Source organism: Pristis pectinata, chromosome 3, assembly GCF_009764475.1.
Source record: "Pristis pectinata isolate sPriPec2 chromosome 3, sPriPec2.1.pri, whole genome shotgun sequence".
NCBI classification, from domain to species: domain Eukaryota; kingdom Metazoa; phylum Chordata; class Chondrichthyes; order Rhinopristiformes; family Pristidae; genus Pristis; species Pristis pectinata.
The window spans coordinates 24,596,288-24,616,522 of record NC_067407.1 but is presented as its reverse complement, the minus strand read 5'-3'; the positions used below and the strand labels follow the sequence as shown (position 1 = coordinate 24,616,522).

General features: G+C 42.2%; 1 protein-coding gene across 1 annotated transcript in view; it reads left to right on the top strand.

Moving 5' to 3' along the window:
- Window positions 1-18,022, top strand: part of zswim5 (zinc finger, SWIM-type containing 5) — a 207,966-nt gene extending 189,944 nt beyond the window's left edge. The window contains 7 exon segments of the mRNA XM_052011582.1: window positions 1,094-1,231; window positions 3,431-3,691; window positions 4,719-4,854; window positions 6,164-6,321; window positions 9,202-9,365; window positions 10,200-10,281; window positions 15,467-18,022. Of these exon segments, the coding sequence (XP_051867542.1) occupies window positions 1,094-1,231; window positions 3,431-3,691; window positions 4,719-4,854; window positions 6,164-6,321; window positions 9,202-9,365; window positions 10,200-10,281; window positions 15,467-16,329 (1,802 nt within the window). The 3' untranslated portion in view covers window positions 16,330-18,022.
- The last annotated feature ends 2,213 nt before the right edge of the window (window positions 18,023-20,235 follow it).

Genomic DNA, 20,235 nt, shown 5'->3' with positions numbered 1-20,235 from the left:
GCTGCTATCCTGTGTAAACCAGCTTCACAGCATAGTGTGCCTGTGCTTGCAGACACTGGAGAAAAGAAATTCCTGTCTCTTGCTTCAAGAGTACAGTGGAGTAATAGCTGAACATCTGAGTGACTTCACATGATAAGAAGAAATGGCTGAGAAGACTGGATACAGCAAAGGCTGAGGAACCAGACAATGTCCCAGCTGTAGTATAAGAGACCTGTGCTCCAGAACTTGCAGTGCCTCTGGCCGAACTGCTCCAGTACAGTTACAGGACTAGCATTTACCCAACCATGTGGAAAATTGTCCAGCAATGTCCTGTTCACAAAAAAAAAAGGACAATCCATTCTGGCCAATTACTGCTCAATCAGTTTGCTGTCAATCATGAGCAAAGTGATGCAAGGTGTCATTGGTAGTACTGTCAAGCCACACTTACTTCCCAGTAATGGGCTCATTGATGCTCAATTTGGGTTTTGCCAGTACCCCTCAGTTCCTGACCTCATCACCACCTTGATGCAGACAGGCACCAAAGAAATAAATTTCTAGAGGTGCAGTGAGACTTGACTGCCCTTGATAACAAGGTAGTATTTGACATCAAGATGACCTTATAAAATTAGTCAGTGGGTATCAAAAGAAAAACATTTCAGTAGTTGGACTTGCATCTTGCCTAATGGAACACAGTTGTGGTTGTTGGTGATCAATCATCCCAGCCCCAGGACATCACTGTAGGAGTTCCCGGGACCAGTGTCTGCGGCACAACCATCTTCAGCTGCTTCATCAATGACATACTTTCCATCACAAGGTCTAAAGTGAGGATGTACGCTGATGATTGCACAATGTTCAATGCTATTTGAATTTTGTCAGCAAATGAAGCAGCCCATGCCTACATGTAGCAAAATAATCACCTCTATATATTTGAAAGGAATGATGTGGATTATTTGAATCTTTGTCATGGAAAGACCATACATCTACCAATGGTATGTTTAAAATATTCAGATAGGTCCGACAGAGTTCTACTCTGGTGAGTTCTCTTACTGATCAGATGCTATGATAATTGTAATGGTTCAGAATTTATTATTTATATTGAATTGTCTATTTTCAGAATTATTACACAGAGGAGTAACTACAATTACAAATTTGGAAGGGTGGGTGGGTCATCCTCTGGACCCAATTGGGTGTCTATTCATCACACTGACTGAAGCTTGCCGACTGGAGGATGAAAGTTGTATAGACACAGCAGGTAAGAGACAATCCTCTGCTTATTACTTCTGCCTGTTTGCTCCAATTGATTTATCACTAACTTCTACATATAACCACTGGAGGGAGCACCTACTCAAAAGCTGTTAAATCCTTTGGTTTTGTAGACAGATGGGTGACTAACACCAGTTCTGTAATTCTGATCCTGGATGTCTTGTTTCTTTGAATCATGTTTGCTGTTGTCAGATTAGGGTCAAATATTTAAATGGTCCCAATTATATCCACAGTCACTGTGCATTCCTCCTTTCAGAAATCCAACCATGGCAGCTGGGATTTTAAATTCAGTTAATTAGATGTTTTAATTATTGAAGCAACCCCACTAAAGCATGTTTTTGTTTGTAATGCACTACTAACATGTGTGGAAGCAGATTGTTGAGAAAAAGTGTGATATTCAATTCTGTTGTTCAGTTCTGTTCACACCTCATCAGAAAATAAAGCAGCCCATACCTGCCTGCAGGAAGATCTAGACAACTTGCAGGCGTGGGCTGGTAAGTGGCAAATAAAATGTGTGCCTTGGCAATGACATTTTCAACAAGGGAGAACCTAATCACATACCCTTGTTCACCCACATCACCTCCACTCACTACCATCAACAACCTAGAATCACCATTGACTTGATCAGCAACATAAATACTACAGTTGAAAGAGCAGCTCAGAGGCTGGTGTTTCTATGGTGAGTGACTCACCACCTGAGTCCCAAAGGCCTTTTTCCCCATCTGCAAGATACAAGTGAGGAGTCTGACAGAATACTGTCCATTTCGGGGCAGTACCGTGGCACAGCTAGTCGAGCTGTTGCCTCACAGCTCCAGCGACCTCTGCTCAATCCTGACCTTTGGTGCTGTCTGAGTGGAGTTCGCACGTTCTCCCTCTGACCGCGTGGGTTACCTCCCAGTGGTCTGGTTTCCTCTCACATCCCAAAGTTATGCAGTTGAGAGTTTAGTTTGCTACTGTAAATTGCCTCAATAAGTGAGTGGTAGAATGGGTGGGGGGGGGGGGTGCACGCGAGGAGAGTGGATGTGAGGAGAATAAAATGGGATTTCTATAGACACAAGAGACTGCAGATGCTGGAACCTGGAGAAAAAGAAACAAACTGCTGGAGGAACTCAGCAGGTCAAGCAGCAAAAAACAAAGTGCTGGAGGAATGAGTGGAGGATTGGTGTAATTAGATGTTTGATGGTTGGTGTGTTCTGTAGGCCCTGTTTTGTGCTGTATGCTCCAAGAGTGAAATTCCAATGATGCTTCAGAGTTCAACATGCCTCTTGACTGGCACGCCATCCACAGCCACATTCATTGCCTCCGTAACCAGCACACCATGGTTGTAATGCGCACCATACAAAATGCACTGGAGCAGGCCATTCTGACAGCACCTCCCAAACCTGTGACCTCTATTGCTAAAATGGACAAAATGGGTGGAAATGCTGCCTGCACAGGGTCCCCTCCAAGTTACAAACCTGAATAAGAACTATATTGCTCTTCCTTAATCATCACTGGGTTAAACTAATGAAGCTCACTACCTGACAATATTGTGGGAGTACTTTCACCAAAAGGTCTGCAGTAATTCAGGAAGGTAATTTACTGCCTCCACCTTGTCAGCAACAGCCATATTCCATAAATAAATAAAAATAATGTGTGGTCCCAACCACCAGGCTTCCTATAGTCATCCTTATACTTCCTGTATTTTATCAGTAAACCTGGTTTTGCTAATTAACCTTGGACTCTGGATATTGGTAATATGAGTAATAAAGAGAAAGGAGTCTAAGCTAAGACAAAGCCGTGTGAGAACTGCATAATTGTTTTAAAATCTGCACAATTAACATACAAGTAAGCAGTTTCTAGCAATGTACTTACTTGTAGTTTTTTGAAAATACATAATCTCTCTTGAAATAATTTAATTTATAATCACAGAAGTTAAAGAAAATGTTGTTCCACCTAGTATATCAAAAATTTTAATCCCAGATTTCATTGTAAGGACATCGCTCATTGAATGTAGAATTACGGTGAGACACTGCCCCATGATTAATTTGTAAACCCACTAGAAAGTGTATGGATTTTTGTTTACATACCAAAATAAACATGGAGTGTTTCTGCATCAGTTTTTTAAAATGTTTCAGAATTAATTCATGGAAAGATGTTGACATTTTGTTCAGGATTTCTTAAGACTGATGTTTTTTACTCCCATTAGATTCTAACAGCGATCTGAAGCCTGCCATCTACCAACATGTAGCTGTGTCTGGGTGCCTGGATAGCAATGAATCATACCTTACACTGGCTATGGAGGTAGCACTGATGGGCATGGGTCAGCAGAGAGTAATGCCCGAGGGACTTTATGCACAAGACAAGGTCTGTCGCAATGAGGAACAAATAATCTTCAAACTACAGGAACTTGAATTAGACGAAATGCTTGTACAAGTCCTACGTAAACAGTCTATTATCTTATTAGAAGGTAAAGTAATTCTTCCACTGTAGTCAAATCTTTGTAAAGAAGGAAAGGAGTTGCCAGAGTTTCACTAGGGGAACAAATCTAAATAGGGAGTGCAGTGAATTAGAACACCTCCCCTTCAGTTCCAAAAGTGGTAACGTAGGCAACAAGGCTGGCTTCATACACTATGGTTTGATTTTGTTACTCTCAAAGGTCAGGAAGAAATAGTGCAAAGCTTTGCTTTCTTTGAGGTTGTAAGTTAATTACCTGCTTCAGGAGTTTGAATTTCTTTGATAAACTCTTGATCTACAGCAGGGTGGCCAAGTTAACTTAACTTCCATATTTTCACAGTTATTTAATTGACTTCTGACTTATCTTGGGCCACAGAGAAAATTTTTTATTCCTTTATATTTGTAACACAGTAATTTCATAAACCTGCCACGGTAAATTGTTGCAGGATATGCTACTAAGTACAGCTGTGCATTTATTTCTGTTATTGCAATTGATTTAAGGTTCAAATAAAGGCAGGGATTTAAGAAACTTATGTCTCCAATAAGAAAACATCTGGTTAAATTCTTCAGGGGTCCTTCTAGTTGATGTCACTGGAAGACCTGTAAAAACTCTGGAGTAATGATGGAACCCCAATTTATGGAATTCATGTGATTATGTCCAAGGATCTTACATCAAAGTTATCAAGGGCTAATGAAAGAATCTCCATGGAAATTCAATCCTGCAGTCTGTGTTTGCAGCAATTATTTGTGGGGAAAAATAAGTAGCATGAGTAGCAAGGAAACTTGAGTATATCTTTATTTCATATAAACATCAGTGGTCCTTGACAGGGTTTGCAAAGACAGCTCTTCAATTTCAAGAAAAAAACAATGCTAATTTGAAGAAAAATTATTGCCATAACATCTGCAAGGAACAAATGTGAAAAAAAAAACTAAAGTCTTACACACAAAAATATTACATTGCATGAAAGTTTACTTTATGTAAGAATTCATCAGTACTTTCCTCTTTCAATCAAGCTGATGACAATTCTAATCATTAACAGGAGGTCCATTCAGTGGCCTGGGCGAAGTGATTCACCGGGAAAGCGTGCCAATGCACACTTTTGCAAAGTACCTTTTTTCGGCTTTACTGTCACACGATGCTGACCTTGCATACAAACTGGCTTTAAGAGCAATGAGGTTTGTAATTTCATTGAACTTTAAATTCAAGTATCGGATGCATATAACTTGTGGTCCGGTTGTATAGATTATTGTGCCCTTGGATACAGATTCAAACATGTCAGCAACTCCAGCCAATCCATCTTGCAACTAAATGCAGAAGTATCGGCTGTTTGGAGATTGCCATGTTTTGTGAAGTTGCTTAAAAGCAGACAGTGATGGCTGAAAGATGGTTGATGGAGATATGATGGCTATCAGTGGCTCAGCAATCTAATCTCAAATTTTTAATATCACCAATTAGTATCATCAATATGCAACATCTTGCAGAAATGTGTTATTGAGTATAATGGAAAGCATATATTTATTCTTTCTGTCTACTGAACAGCATCTGTCTTGACATTAACTGTGTATGCAGTGGGTGCAGGTAGAGACAGGTGTACAGGGTGCAAGAAAAATCCAATTTCTTTTCTTACAGGAAAAGTGGCAAAAATTAGACCAATTCCAACCCACCTTATGAGAGCTGGTTACATCTTCTTTAAATCAGAAGAAGTGAAAGGATCCCTGCTCTTTTGCTGTTGCATCTGGGGAACACTCAGTTCCTAAGCATCTGCTATGCTGAACCTGTAACCTCTTTATTTATCCTCGGGTTCCCTGAAGCACTGTACCGGGCATGCTGCCAAAAGATGTAGTACAAGGACAAGTATGATACTGGATGTGTGAGGGAATGATGCCATCTCAGATTCTTTCTGTGACAGAACAGAACCTACTTTCTGGATTTTCTCTTGTACCTGGATCCCACTGGCCATTCTTTGTCCATATTAGGAGCTGTGTGACAGGGTGGTGATATAAGCAAAGCCAGTACACCAGATACATGAGACACTCTTCATTCCAGAGTAACTTATAGATAACATGAATGACTTCACTTGGAGAAGCTGTCAAAATATATTGGGCTGAATATCCAGCAGGAGATCTTAGTTAAAGCTTGATAGGGTAGTATCTTTACAGAAAACCTTCCACTCCAACAAATTGCTGTTTCACCATTGAAAGGAAAGTATCCTCTGTGTTTTCCTTCCCCAACTCAGTCTCTGTGGAGTGGAAAAATGTGTCTATGTTTCGTGGTCATAATTGTAATAATTATTTTCTGTACATAAGAATTTGGAAAGAAAAACTATGAAACAATGGAGATACAGCAATTTAAAAAGAACCAATCACTGAGACTACAAATTGATCAATACTGCATGTGTGTGCATCTGGGCTATCCAGTAGGGCTAATTACCACTAGAGGATTCCCAGTGGGCTCAATATATTATGTCTATCCTTATTTTTGCAGATTACCTGTTCTAGAGTCCACCGCACATGCAGGCGATGTGTCACATCCTCACCACATTGTTTCAGTTGTACCCAGTCGATATCCTCGGTGGTTTACTTTAGGGCACCTGGAATCTCAACAATGTGAGCTGGCCTCTACAATGTTAACAGCTGCCAAAGGTTAGTCAGTGCAAACAAGAAGGAACTTTAATGTTGATGTTACTTACCTAATCTTTTCTATGAAGTGGTAATGTAAAGGCATGTAGCTGTGGCTTGCCATTCAACAAATTTCTGTTACCCAATCAAGCTACAAAGGAGAAGGCATCATGAGGAAGCAAAGGCCATCCCCACACAAAAGAGGACAGATGTCAGACAGATTTGCTCAATGATGCACTGTGGTTGGAAGGGAGCAAGTCATTTGGGTGTGCTGCTTGGTGTTGGGGGAGAAACAAAAATAAAAAATGTTTTTCTGAGAAAGGGGAGTCATTCTGCTGAGCTTAATTTGAGCATGCAAAGTTCCACAAGAGCTTGGGAGCAAAATGTTGCTGATTTGTGTTTAAAATATTTTCCAAATATTCTAAGTTGGCAGGTGAAATCTGCAAGTTTCTAAACCTCGTGGTTTATCTATTTTTCCTGCAAGTGTTGATTTATATTTTTAAAAATCTTAATATATTTAAAGATGTTTTTCTTTAATTGATTATGTTTAATAGCTACACGACACACTCAATGTAGCCGGTGTAAAATTTGATGTACTACTAAAATCCTTTGTGATCTAATGTGCAGAATGACAGTTCAAATTATGCCACATTTTCTGCATCAAAGAGAATTCCAAGATCTTGTTTTGTAATCAGCCTGGTTCTTATTTGTGTTAACAGTCTGGCATCTGCAAAACTTTAAAAAGGGACAAACTGCTTTAGGTCACATGCCTATTATCAGAGGGCAGAAAGGGGTGGATACCAGGCACTTCACCAGCAGAGACAGAAATAACATTTTGTTTCTGCTGCTTTGAGGCAACTACATTGCTGCTGGTAGATGGAGAGCACCTGGGTGATGGTGTAATGTGGGACTGGGTCTTTTTCATCTGTTCGTACTTAACACAGATGATGATTGTACAAACATCCAGTCTTTTGTATAACAGGGCTGAATTTTGGTGGTATTAACAATTTAGGTTGTTAAAATAAAATCAAATTTCAACAGTCAACAGCTAAAGGCACTATCTAGGTGTCCTCAATATTAATTGCAGTTTACAATCCATAGAGTTCCTTGGTTAATCCCACCGCTTGGCTTAATCAGTACATTGAGGACCATTGAAATACATGCTCAGTAGTTGTCATTTTAAGTGCAGATATATTTGGTTTGCACCATTGAACTTACTAAATCATACATATAGTTAATAACCATAGTGCATTATAGCTATTTAAAAATAAATTGTTGGGGACATTATAACTGATTTTGTAAGTAGTGATTATTTAAATTCCTTCTTAACATTCAGAGGACTTGAAGTATATTTTCCCCTGTCCACCCTGCTTTGACTTTGTGACTACATAGACAACTTTCAAGTATTAACCATTTTTATTCTATAACTAAGTTCTGGAATATGTCCTTGAGGAGGCAGAATTGGCTTGCTGGAAATCAAAGAAACCTGCAGAAGTCTAAAGTAAAAACAGAAAATGCTGGAAGCTCTCAGCAGGTTAGGCAGCATTTGTGGAAAGAGAAACAGAGTTATTGTTTCAGGTCCAAGACCCTCCATTAGAATTGGGAAAGAAGATTTTAAAAATTAGTGTTTTTAATCTCTCTTTCTCAGTTCTGATGAAGGGTCTCTGACTTGAAATGTTAACTCTGTTTCTCTCTGCACAAATGCCACCTGATCTGCTGAGTGTTTCCAAAATTGACTCAGATTTAACTTTTTCCCTCCCTGCTGGTGGTGAAGTGTCTGGTATCTACCCCTTTCTGCCCTCTGATAATAGGCAGGTGGCCTAAAGCAGTTTGTCCCTTTTTAAAGTTTTTCAGATGCCAGACTGTTAACACAAATAAGAACCAGTCTGATTACAAAAAAAAAATCAGGTAGTAAAAGAGGGGGAAAGGAAGGCCATGAGAAAAGACTGGCAGCAAGCAAAATAGAATCCAAAAATATTCTATAGCCATATGAATAGGGAAAGAGCATGGCCAAGATTTTAATGAGAAGTTTGCATCATTCTTCATCTTGGAAGAAAATGCAGTTAGAGTCTCAGCAAAGGAAGATTCTGGATGGGCTAAAAATTGGTTGAAGCAGAGGTACCAGAAAAGGCAAGCTGCATTTAAAGTGGATGAATACCATGGTCCAGATGGAATATTTCCAAGGATGCTGAGGGAAATACGAGAGGAAACTGCAGAGGCCATGGCCATTATCTTACCAACATCTATGGATTCATGGGTAGTACCTGAGTGCTGGAAAGTGCAAGAGTTACACCCTTGTTCGAGAAAGGCGGAACAAGGGATGAGCCCAATTACAGACATCAAGCGGATATGGACAGGCTGGTGGAATGGATGAACAGTTGGCAGGTGGTTTAATGTTAATAAAAGGAAAATGCAACATTTGGGTAGGAAGAATAGGAAGAGGCAATATAAGCTAGGTGACAAAATTCTAAAAGGTGTACAAGGACTGATATCTATAGGAGCATATGGGCCGAATCATTAAAGGTGATGGGGCAAATTGAATCCTGGGTTTATAAACTGAGCCATAGGGTACAAGAGTGTAGTTATTGGCAAAGGAATGGAGAGTGACACAAGGATTTTTTGACACGGAGAGTAGTTAATGTCTGGAATACACTGCCAGGAGTAGTAGTGGAGGCAATTTCAATTGTAGTGTTCAAAAGGAAGCTGGATAATTATCTGAAAGAAACAAATTTACTGGGCTGTGGTAAAAAGGCTGGATTATTCTTACATAGAGCCGGTGCTAACTCGACAGGCTGAATGGCCTCCTTCTGCATGGCATCCATTCTGTGATTCCGTGAACTGAAGAGTAATGGCACTGATATGGCAGTCAGCAGCATCTAAGTAACTTATCGTGACCATTTGCAGGAGATATGTTGAGGTTGCGGACAGTCCTAGAAGCGATTCGGAAGAACATTCACTCCTCTTCCTTGATATTCAAACTGGCCCAGGATGCATTTAAAATCGCTACACCAGCGGACAGTCCTCCAGATATTACGCTTCTCAATGTGGCCCTTGAGCTTGGGTTGCAGGTAAGAATGATAAGTTCACCACTCCAGGTGAAGCAGCCCCATTCTGGGCCATACTTTTAGCAAGAGCAAATCTCAGAGAGGCAAGGAGGGAAAGTTTACTAGCCAAGGTGAAGCATTGCTAGAGACCTGGAAACATGCTATTTGTCTTAAACCAGCCTACTGAAAGATGGAGAACTTGAGATGAGCATGAATGGAATAGGAAAATAAGAAACCACTGCCATTCTCAGCCATGTGGCCCCTTGAGCCTGATCCACCATTCAAAAAAGTTGTGGTCAATCTGATCTTTGACAAATCCACTTTTCTGCTAGGTCTCTATAATCCTTGAATATCCTGTAATTCAAATATGTATCGATTTCAGTCTTGCATATACTGAATTATTTTGCATCCATGGTTCTCTGGGGTAGAAAATTCCAAAGGTTCACAACCCTCTTGAGAAAAGCCATGGACAACTGACAGTTGTTCACAAACCACTGCTAATAATGCTTTCTTCATGAACCGGGAGCAACAGGAATCTGTTGATCGGAGCTTCTCTCCCTTCTTCACCCTACCTTGCCCTACAATTCAGATTGCACTTCTGTCAGTTACCCCATCGTAGAGAACATGGACACAAAGCACTCTTGCTCCCAACATTTCTCCCAAACGCCCTTCCTCATTTGTTCAGTGACAGCAGATCACAGAGAAAGTTAAAGCAGTTATTTTTCAGGGCCATACTAAAGCATTGCAGACACCATGCTGCCACCTATGATCTTATGCTGAGAATGTTACTTGGGATTGTAGGTGAAAGGAGAGACCTAATGAAAGATGAAATTATCCAATTAATCTGGTTTTTCACAGGTGATGAGGATGACCCTGTCGACCTTGAATTGGCGGCGCAGGGAAATGGTGCGCTGGTTGGTGACCTGTGCTACAGAAGTTGGTATGCAATATAATCATTGCACTTAACTTTACAAAACCTACATCCAAGAACTTTACCAGTTCAAGGTTCACCATTTATTTTATCTCAAGGGTAGAGATTTCTAAATAACTGTAAGAAATTGCAAAATATTTATCTAATGCTTTTTTTTTCATTTTAATAAATTTGCTGATAAATGCATTATAATTATTTACTTCCTGTCCACAATAAAAACATTGTCAGCTGAAGTGACTATATTGCACCATTTTAATAAGCACAATATTTTTGTTAATTCAGGCAAAAAAATAAAATGAAAGAATTCAGTGAGTCAGGCAGCATCTGTGGAGGCAAAGGGATGGTCGACGTTTCGGATGGAGATCCTGCATCAAGACCGAGAGGGTAGAGGGAAGGTAGCCAGTATATTAAAGTGAGAGGGAGGGGTGAGACAGATGGGTGGTAGGTGGAAACAGATAGGCATGGTGAGGGGAGATAAGGGAAATGAAACGGGAAGGGAGAGAGTAGAGACAGTGAGACTAGAGAAAGGTCTGCAGAGGTTGGAATCTAGATGAAAAACACGATGATGCTGGAGGAACTCAGCAGGCCAGGCAGCATCTGAGAAGAAAAGCAGGTGGTCAATGTTCTGAGTCAGGACCCTTCTTCAGGACTGATGATAGGAAAAGGGGAAGCTCAATATATAGGGGGGAGAAACAGAGCAGTGATAAGTGGACAAAAGAGGGGAGGCAGGGTGGGCACAAGGTGGTGATAATTAGATGCAGTTAAGAGATAGTGACCAGGAGGTGCAGGGGAGGAGGGGAGAGCAGATCCACCAGGGGATGGGTCAAAGGTAAGGAGGAAAAAAGGTCGGCTAGGAAAGGGAAGAAAAGAGGAGACATGGGTGGGGGGGAGGGGGTTTGTGGGGATTACTTAAAGTGGGAAAATTCATTGTTCATGCCATTAGGCTGCAAGGTTCCAAGACAGAAAATGAGGTGCTGTTCCTGCAGTTTGCGCTTGGACTTCTCCTAGCAGGGGAGGAGGCCGAGGACTGACATACCTGCGATGGAGTGGGAGGGGGAGTTGAAGTGACTGGCAACGGGAGAGCGAGGAAGGTCACATGGCTGTGGAACCGAGTCTGAGTGAGCACATGGTCGAGGAGCTGGAGAGCCGAGGTGGAGCAGTGAGAGAGGGATTCATGAAGCTCCCGTCGAAGAAAACTTCTTCAAAGTGGGCATCCTTGAAGAGACTTCACAGTGGAGCAGTAATACTAGAGAAACAGAGGACTGCAGATGCTGGAATCTAGATGAAAAACACAATGATGCGAGCGAGGAAGGTCACGTAGCTATGGAACCAAGTCTGAGTGAGCGAGGAAGGTCACATGGCTGTGGAATAGCCCCCTCAACTCCCCCTCCCACTCCATCGCAGATATGTCAGTCCTCAGCCTCCTCCACTGCCAGGAGAAGTCCAAGCGCTAACTGGAGGAACTGCACCTCATTTTTTGCCTTGGAACCTTACAGCCTAACGGCATGAACATAGAATTCTCCCACTTAAGTAATCTTCCCCCAACTCCCCACCCCCCCCACACACACCCCGACCATGTCTCCTCTTTTCTTCCCTTTGCTAGCCAATCTCTCTTTTTTCTACCCTTTTTTCCTCCTTACCTTTGACCCATCCCCTGGTGGATCTGCTCTCCCCTCCTCCCCCACACCTGCCCATCACTATCTCTTACCTGCATCTACCTATCACCACCTTGTGCCCACCCCGCCTCCCCTCTCTTGTCCGCATATCACTGCTCTGTTCTCTCCCCCTATATATTGGGCTTCCCCTTTTCCTATCATCAGTCCTGAAGAAGGGTCCTGACTCAAAACGTTGACCGCCTGCTTTTCTCCACGGATGCTGCCTGGCCTGCTGAGTTCCTCCAGCATCATCATGTTTTTCATCAGAGACAGTGGCTGGTAGGTGAAAGGTGGAACCGGATAAGGGAGAGATGGTGAGCAGATGAAGCCAAGTGAGGGAGGGTAATGAGTCTAGGTATGTGGTGGGGAGGAGGGATTGAAATGCTGAACAAACAGAGAGAAACTAGATGAACTGGTGGGAATGGGAAAGGAACACAGGGGGAGTGGGTTATCTGAAATTGGAAAATTCAATGTTCAAACCACTGGGTTGTAGGCTACCAAAGCAAAATATAAGGTGGCGTTCTTCTAGTTTGCATTTGGCTTCAAAATGGCAGTGGCCAAGGTCAAGGACAGGTTAGTGTGGAAATGGGAAGTGGAGTTAAAATTGCATGCAGCCAGAAGCTTAAGATGGCTGTTGTGGACAGAGTGCAGGTGCTCTGCAAAGCGGTTGCCTAATCTATGCATGGTCTCAGCGATGTAGAGGAGGCCACATCGCGAGCACCAAATGTAATAGACCAGGTTGGAGGTGGTTCACGTGAATCTCTGCCTCACCTGGAGGGCTGTTTAGGTCCCTGGATGGTGGTGAGGGAGTTGAAGGGACAAATGTTGCACTTTTTACACTTGCAGGGGAAAGTGCCAGGGGGCGGGGAGAGGTGGGTGGGAAGGGGATGAGCGGCCCAGGGAGTCACAGAGAAAGTGGTTACTGTGGAAAGCAGAAAGGGTGGGGAGGGGAGAGGAGAAGATGTGAATAGTGGTGGGATCCTGTTAGAGCTGGCAGAAATGGCGAAAGTTGATAGGCTAGATGCGGAGGCCAATGGAGTGAAAGGTGATGACCGGGAAAGGGGATGAGACTTAGTAGTGTGGAGGAACAGAGGGATCTTGGGGTCCAGGTCCATAGATCTCTCAAGGTTTCCATGCAGGTCAATAGGGTTGTTAAGGTGTATGGAGTGTTGGCCTTCATTAGTCGGGGTACTGAGTTCAAGAGCCGCAAGGTGATGTTGCAGCTCTGTAGAACTCTGGTTAGACCACACTTGGACTATTGTGTTCAGTTCTGGTCACCTCATTATAGGAAGAATGTGGAAAGCTTTAGAGAGGGTGCAGAGGAGATTTACCAGGAGGTTGCCTGGATTGGAGAGCATGTCTTAGGAGGATAGGTTGAGCGAGCTAGGGCTTTTCTCTTTGGAGAGGAAGATGAGAGGTGACTTGATAGAGGTGTACAAGATGATAAGAAGCAGAGATCGAGTGGACAGTCAGAGACTTTTCCCAGAGCGACAATGGCTAACACGAGGGGACATAATTTTAAGGTGATTGGAGGAAGGTACACGGGGGATGTCAGGGGTTGGTTTTTTACACAGAGAATGGTGGGTGTGTGGAACGCACTGCAGGAAGAGGTTGTGGGGGCAGATACACTAGGGACATTTAAGAGACTCTTAGACACATGAATGATAGAGAAATAGGGAGCTATGTGGGAGAGAAGGGTTAGATAGATCTTAGAGCAGGATAAAATGTTGGCACAACATTGTGGACTGAAGGGCCTGTATGATGCTGTAGTGTTCTATGTTCTATGAGAGTAGATGTGCAGGAAATAGAGGAAATGCACATTTCAGTCATCCAAGAATGGAAAGTATAACCTTGGGAGCAGATACGGAGGAGACGGAGAAACTGAGAGAAAGGGATGACATCAGGAGACAGGATAGGAGGAGGTGTAGTGAAGAAGCTGTGAGAGTCTGGATTTATAGTAGATATCGGTGGTTAGTTTATCTCCTGAGATGGAGACCGAGAGATCCAGAAAAGGAAGCAAAGTGTCAGAGAGTTCAGGTGAATTTGAGGACTGGGTGAAAGTTGGTGGCAAAGGTGATTAAAAATTAATGAGTTCTGCATGATTGCAAGAAGCAGTACCAATGTAGTTGTCAATGTAGCAGAGAAAGAGTTGGGGAGAGCTGCCAGAGTAGGTTTGGAACAAGGACTGTTCCATGAAGCCATCAAGATGGCAAGTGTAGCTATAGCCCCTGCGAGCGCCCATGGCTACACCTCAGACTTGTAGAAAGTGGGAGGATTCGAAAGAGAAGTTGTTGAAGGTAAGGACCAGTTCTGCCAGGTGGTTAAGAGATTTAGTGGAGGGGAACTAGTTGGGTCTTGGTTCCAGAAGAAAGTGGAGAGCTCTGAGACGGAGGTGGATAGAGACTGGGTGCATGGTAAAGATGAGGCAGTGGGGATGAGAGAACTGGAAGTTATTATCATTGTGGAGGGCATGAGAAGTGTTCCAGATGTAGGTGGGAAGGGACGGGACAAGGGAGGGACAGAATAGAGAAAGTATGAAAAGGTAAGTTTGATGGCTCTACCAAGACGGTCCTGTTTGTGGATCCTAGCTTAGTGATAGAAGCAGGCAGTGCAGGGGTTGGGGCACTGTCAGATTGGAGGCTGTGGTGGGAAGATCTCCTGATGTGATCAGTAACAGTCCAGAAGACAGTGGCCTGGTGTTCGAGGGGAAGGAATGGGGAGGTGTCCAAGAGCTGCCTCAACAGATGCTGCTTGATCCACTAAGTTCTTCCAACAGTTTCTTCTTTGCTCCATATTCCAACATCTGCAGTCTCTTGTGTCTCTGTTAACTCAGACACTTTACTCCAACTTAATTCCAGACGCCCCACCAAATCAAAACTACCCTTCATCCTTATTAACCAACTTTGCCAGAGTGTACTGTTTTAACAATAATAATATAAAGAATGTGAAAAACTGCAGGAAAATAAAGATTATCAACGTAATTTAGTAATTCACTAGTGCCCATCATGATTTATTTTGTCAGCAGATTATTTGTTCTATGAGAATGAATTACAGTAAAATGCATAGCCCACTGTCGTAATTGTTACAAAGAAGTGGTTTCACTCTTCTCTAACACCTCATGCATGTTTCCTTCAGCTGCATTCTGCTGCATTAATTTCCTGTGGACTACCATTTTTGAACCTCTCCAATTGCTCTGATCTGCTTGTAGGGAAGACAGGGAGTTCTGCGTAAAAAAAAAATATGTACAGAGATGGAAGAAGGCAATTTAAAAAGCCTAATATAGGTTTAGTAAACATTAATAAAATTAAGAAGCAATTTGTCTGTAACCAATGAAACTCTTTATAGTCATTCTGTTCTCTTTTCAAGCAATTCTCTTGATGACCTGTCAAGGCCCAATCCTTTTATGGCCTTCAAATAAATCTATTTAGACAAAGGAAAAGATGTAATTGACATCCATGCATTCTGGAACAAGTCTCTGAATGACTGAGGGAACATCTCACTGACTGTACTGTCTTTACATTCCTCTCTGTTCTGTTTAGGTGTGCGAGCTTTGGTCAGCATCCTACAGAGCTGGTACACACTCTTCACTCCAACTGAAGCAACTAGTATTGTGGCAGCTACTGTCACGTCACACAACACCATTCTTCGGCTGAACTTGGACTACACGCAAAGGGAGGAACTGGCAAGCTGTGCCCGCACCCTTGCTCTTCAATGTGCCATGAAAGATCCACAGAATTGTGCACTGTCTGCTTTAACACTGTGTGAGAAAGACCATATTGCCTTTGAGACGGCCTATCAAATTGTTATCGATGCAGCTTCTACGGGTATGACCTATTCCCAGTTGTTTACCATAGCTCGATATATGGAGCATAGAGGGTACCCATTACGGGCCTTCAAACTCGCCAGCCTTGCCATGACCCACCTCAATTTAGCCTACAACCAGGACACCCACCCAGCTATCAATGATGTTCTATGGGCATGTGCTTTAAGCCACTCTTTGGGTAAAAATGAACTGGCTGCCATTATCCCTTTGGTTGTTAAGAGTGTACAGTGTGCCACAGTGCTATCAGACATTCTGCGCAGGTGTACAATGACGGCCCCTGGACTAGCGGGTATACCTGGCCGGCGGAATTCTGGTAAACTGATGTCAACTGACAAGGCTCCTCTCCGCCAGCTCCTGGATGCCACGATCGGTGCTTACATCAACACCACTCACTCTCGCCTAACGCACATCAGCCCACGGCACTATGGGGAGTTTATTGAATTTCTTAGCAAGGCCAGAGAGACGTTTCTGATGGCACAGGATGGACATATACAATTTGCTCAGTTCATAGATAACTTAAAACAGATTTATAAGGGAAAGAAAAAACTAATGATGCTTGTCCGAGAACGCTTTGGCTGATGCACTATTTATGAACTTTTTTTGTTTCCTATTTTTTGTTCAGCTGTGATCTTGTCTCTTAGGAGTGGTACTCAGTGTCTTGGCACAACCAGTGGAGCCAGTCAGCTTTTATTTGAGCATTAACCAGTATATACATTCTTCAGTAATTTCAGCAGCCACAAAATTAACTGTTCTGGCACATAAAACTCAAGGATTATGGAAAACAAAGTTATACAAAGTCTCTTATGTTTTACAAGTGTACCCACTAAACCAAATCCTAGTACACAAGGCAAATACCTCTAGCAAGCTCTCTATTTCTCACGTGTTTTCTCTCTCTCTCTCTCTCTCTTCTATCCCTCTTGCTGTCTCCCATATTCAGCTTTAATCTCCATGAGTTGCCAGGTTTTAAAGCAAAGGAAAGAGTATGCATTTTTTTTTAAAAAGATAATGTATAAGCAAAGCAACACTAAACCTCACGCACCACCAAAACAGTTTAGTGAGATGGCTTACTCACACGTGACCATACGCCGTGTGTTTTTGTGTGTGTGAAGGTACTTAAAGAAGAGACCATTCTCAGGGATGCTAAACAAAAGTAGCAAAAGCATTTATGAAAACTGTAAATATTATATTATATGTGTCTATTATTGAAAGAATTGTAAAGTATATTAATTTATAATTAATATTCTATGTCATTAATGGGATACTTGAAATTCACTGTGGGCTGGAAATGTTTTAACAGGAGGGAGACTGCAGAGCACATTTCTCAGGTTACCCCCATGCATTGTGTGTATGTATGTAAACGAGTGAAGGAGATGACATCTCTATGCAGAGCTACTTACGTACTGTCCCCTGGATATGAACTGGTTCCCAAGGGTAAATTGGGGATAATTTTTTTAATAAGTTTTATTTTTAGGAGCTGAAGATTAGGTGTAGATGAAAGAATTTGGACTTGGTACTTTATGAAAGTACACACAGGTATTAATTAAGCTTGCCTCGTACCTCTGTTGGGACAGTATTCTGTGGTTCAAAAAAACATTATTTAAAAATAAGAAGTCATGGGTGACTGTGAAGTAAATGAGCTGGTAGCACTCAGCTTCATTTGTTAGAACTTGCGTGTACAACCTCTCGTCATTACATAAACCATATTTCGTAACAACAACTCTGTCATGTTCTAATACCACAGATAATTAAAGAGAAAAGTTATTAAAAAGTGTTTCAACTTAAAAGCTGTTGCCTTCCCAATGTCGTTCATTCAAGAAAGAAAGTGTTTTAATTTTTTTTCTCCTCTGTTGTGTTCCTGCGTCCAATGTTTTTCTTTTTACAAATAGCTGCTTCCCGTGAACAGTTTTGAAAAAATGTAAATCTTGTTGGTCCGGTTACATTGCAAAAAAAAACTTCTTTTGAATGTCTTTGTGTTAACTGTACCAGTGTCAGTTTGTCATAGTTTTAGGGGAAAAAATGCGCTGATAGAGAACGTTGACTAGATGTACCTACTGTTGAGATATGAAAAAAGTGTTTAGTAAATGTCGCCTCTCTCTGCGCTACTGAAAGCTTAATTCAGTATTTGTTGCCACAAAGTATCTAATTTCATCAACAATTCATTTTTGTGTAACCTCTTGATCTGATGCTTAAAAAGACAAAAAATACGAAATTTAATACTATTTATGTAATGCTACTACCATTTTATATAACTGTGTCAAAAATTTCAGTGCTTTTTTAATGAATAAAGTGTGGAACACAACTACAGTTCTAACCTCCTCATTGTGTTTGACTGGGGCTTATTTAATAACACAGTAATTTTCCCAGTACCTTTTCTCCCCCAGTGCCTGCCCAAGTCCCACTGCTGTGCATATTAAAGATGTGACCAGGAGATGGGACTCCACTGACCTAACATGAAGATGAAATGTTCGAGCCAGCCTTCTCACTGTCAAAGGCAATGTAATGACCTGTGTTGACTGAAGGTGAGATTCCTTATGAACATCATGTGAATGCCAAAAGCACATTTAGAACCAGTATGGAGATATATCTAAAACGCAAGCTAACCCCTCATAGTTTTTTCATCATTATGTCAAGTGAGTAGAGCTGATTCTCCCACCCCATTCTCATCTATGGTTACTGAATTCACATACATGGTTTATTGAAATTTTGTTAGGTATCTTAACATTTGTATTTTATTGCTATTTTTTTCCTTGCCTGCACGCTTGCTGGTAATGCTCTGTGGCTTCCTGACGCAATCTGATCATCCTTACCCCTTGTTGCTCCTTTCCCATGTTCTAGACTTCCCCCCCCCCCCCCCCCCCCCCATTTACCTCCCTGGTTATGAAACTGCTTAGATCTCTGGTCTCTGCGTTTCAGGTGCAGTCCATTCCAACAGAACAGCTCTCTCTGCTCCAGAACTGATGCCAGTGCCCCACAAATTGAAACCTGCTCTTCCACACCAGTCCTTGAGACATGCATTCATCTCCCCAACCCTCTTCACCTGTACCAATTTGCTCATGGGTTTGGCAATAATCCATACATTGTTACCTTTGTGGTTCTGCTTTTCAATTTAGCCTACTGTTACTCAAAGCCTCTCAGTAGAACTTCTCTCTTTATCCTAATTATGTCATTTGTATCAATGTGGACCATGACAACTGGATCCTCATCCTCTCCTCTTCAGTTCCTCTCCAGCCCAAAGAAGATATCAGTCACCCTGATCGGTTACAAAATGCAAGAGTTAATGCCAATGCAAAAATAAGCTTCCCAAACCAAATTTATCAATGTTGGCGATGTCATTTTACACAGAGACGCCAATTATGAGTTCCCTTAGAGCCTGTCCTGTTGCTCCCACCTAGAAATACACAGTGGCTGCAGCTTGGCTGATGCTCATTCTAATGGAGAAGGCTGCAGATGTTCCTAAAGATGAACCTGAGTTCCTCTCAGTCCTGAGAACCCTGTTCCAGTTTGTACCATCACAGTAACTCACAACAGGACCATAGCAATTATTAGATTTTTCTGTTATTTTTGTCATTTCACTTTTGCTCCAATTTTCAGTTCCTAGCCAGTAAATATAGTGAGGCCCAGCCAGGTGACGTGACCTGTCAGCCTTGCCCCAGTGGTATTGGTTTATTATTGTCACTTGTACCGAGGTACAGTGAAAAGCTTGTCTTACAAACCGATCGTACAGGTCAATTCATTACACAGTACGGTTACATTGAGTTAGTACAGAGTGCATTGATGTAGTACAGGTAAAAACAGTAACAGTACAAAGTAAAGTGTCACAGCTACAGAGAAAGTGCAGTTCAATAAGGTGCAAGGTCACAACAAGGTAGATCGTGAGGTCATAGTCCATCTCATTGTATAAGGGAACTGTTCAATAGTCTTATCACAGTGGGGTAGAAGCTGTCCTTAAGTCTGGTGGTACATGCCCTCAGGTACCTGTATCTTCTACCCGATGGAAGAGGAGTGAAGAGAGAATGTCCCGGATGGGTGGGGTCTTTGATTATGCTGGCTGCTTCACCAAGACAATGAAGGTAAAGACAGAGTCCAAGGAGGGGAGGCTGGTGTCTGTGATGAGCTGGGCTGTGTCCACAACTTCTTTCGGATACAGCTTCTTGCAGTCCTGGGCAGAGCAGTTGCCGTACCAAGCCGTGATACATCCAGATAGGATGCTTTCTATGGTGTATCGGTAAAAGTTGGTGAGAGTCAAAGGGGACAAACCAAATTTCTGTAGCCTCCTGAGGAAGTAGAGGCACTGGTGAGCTTTCTTGGCCATGGCATCTACATGATTTGACCAGGACAGGCTGTTGGTGATGTTCACACCCAGGAACTTGAAGCTCTCGACCTCAGCACCATTGATGTAGACAGGTGCATGTACACCGCCCCCTTTCCTGAAATCAATGACCAGCTCTTTTGTTGACATTGAGGGAAAGGTTGTTGTCATGACAC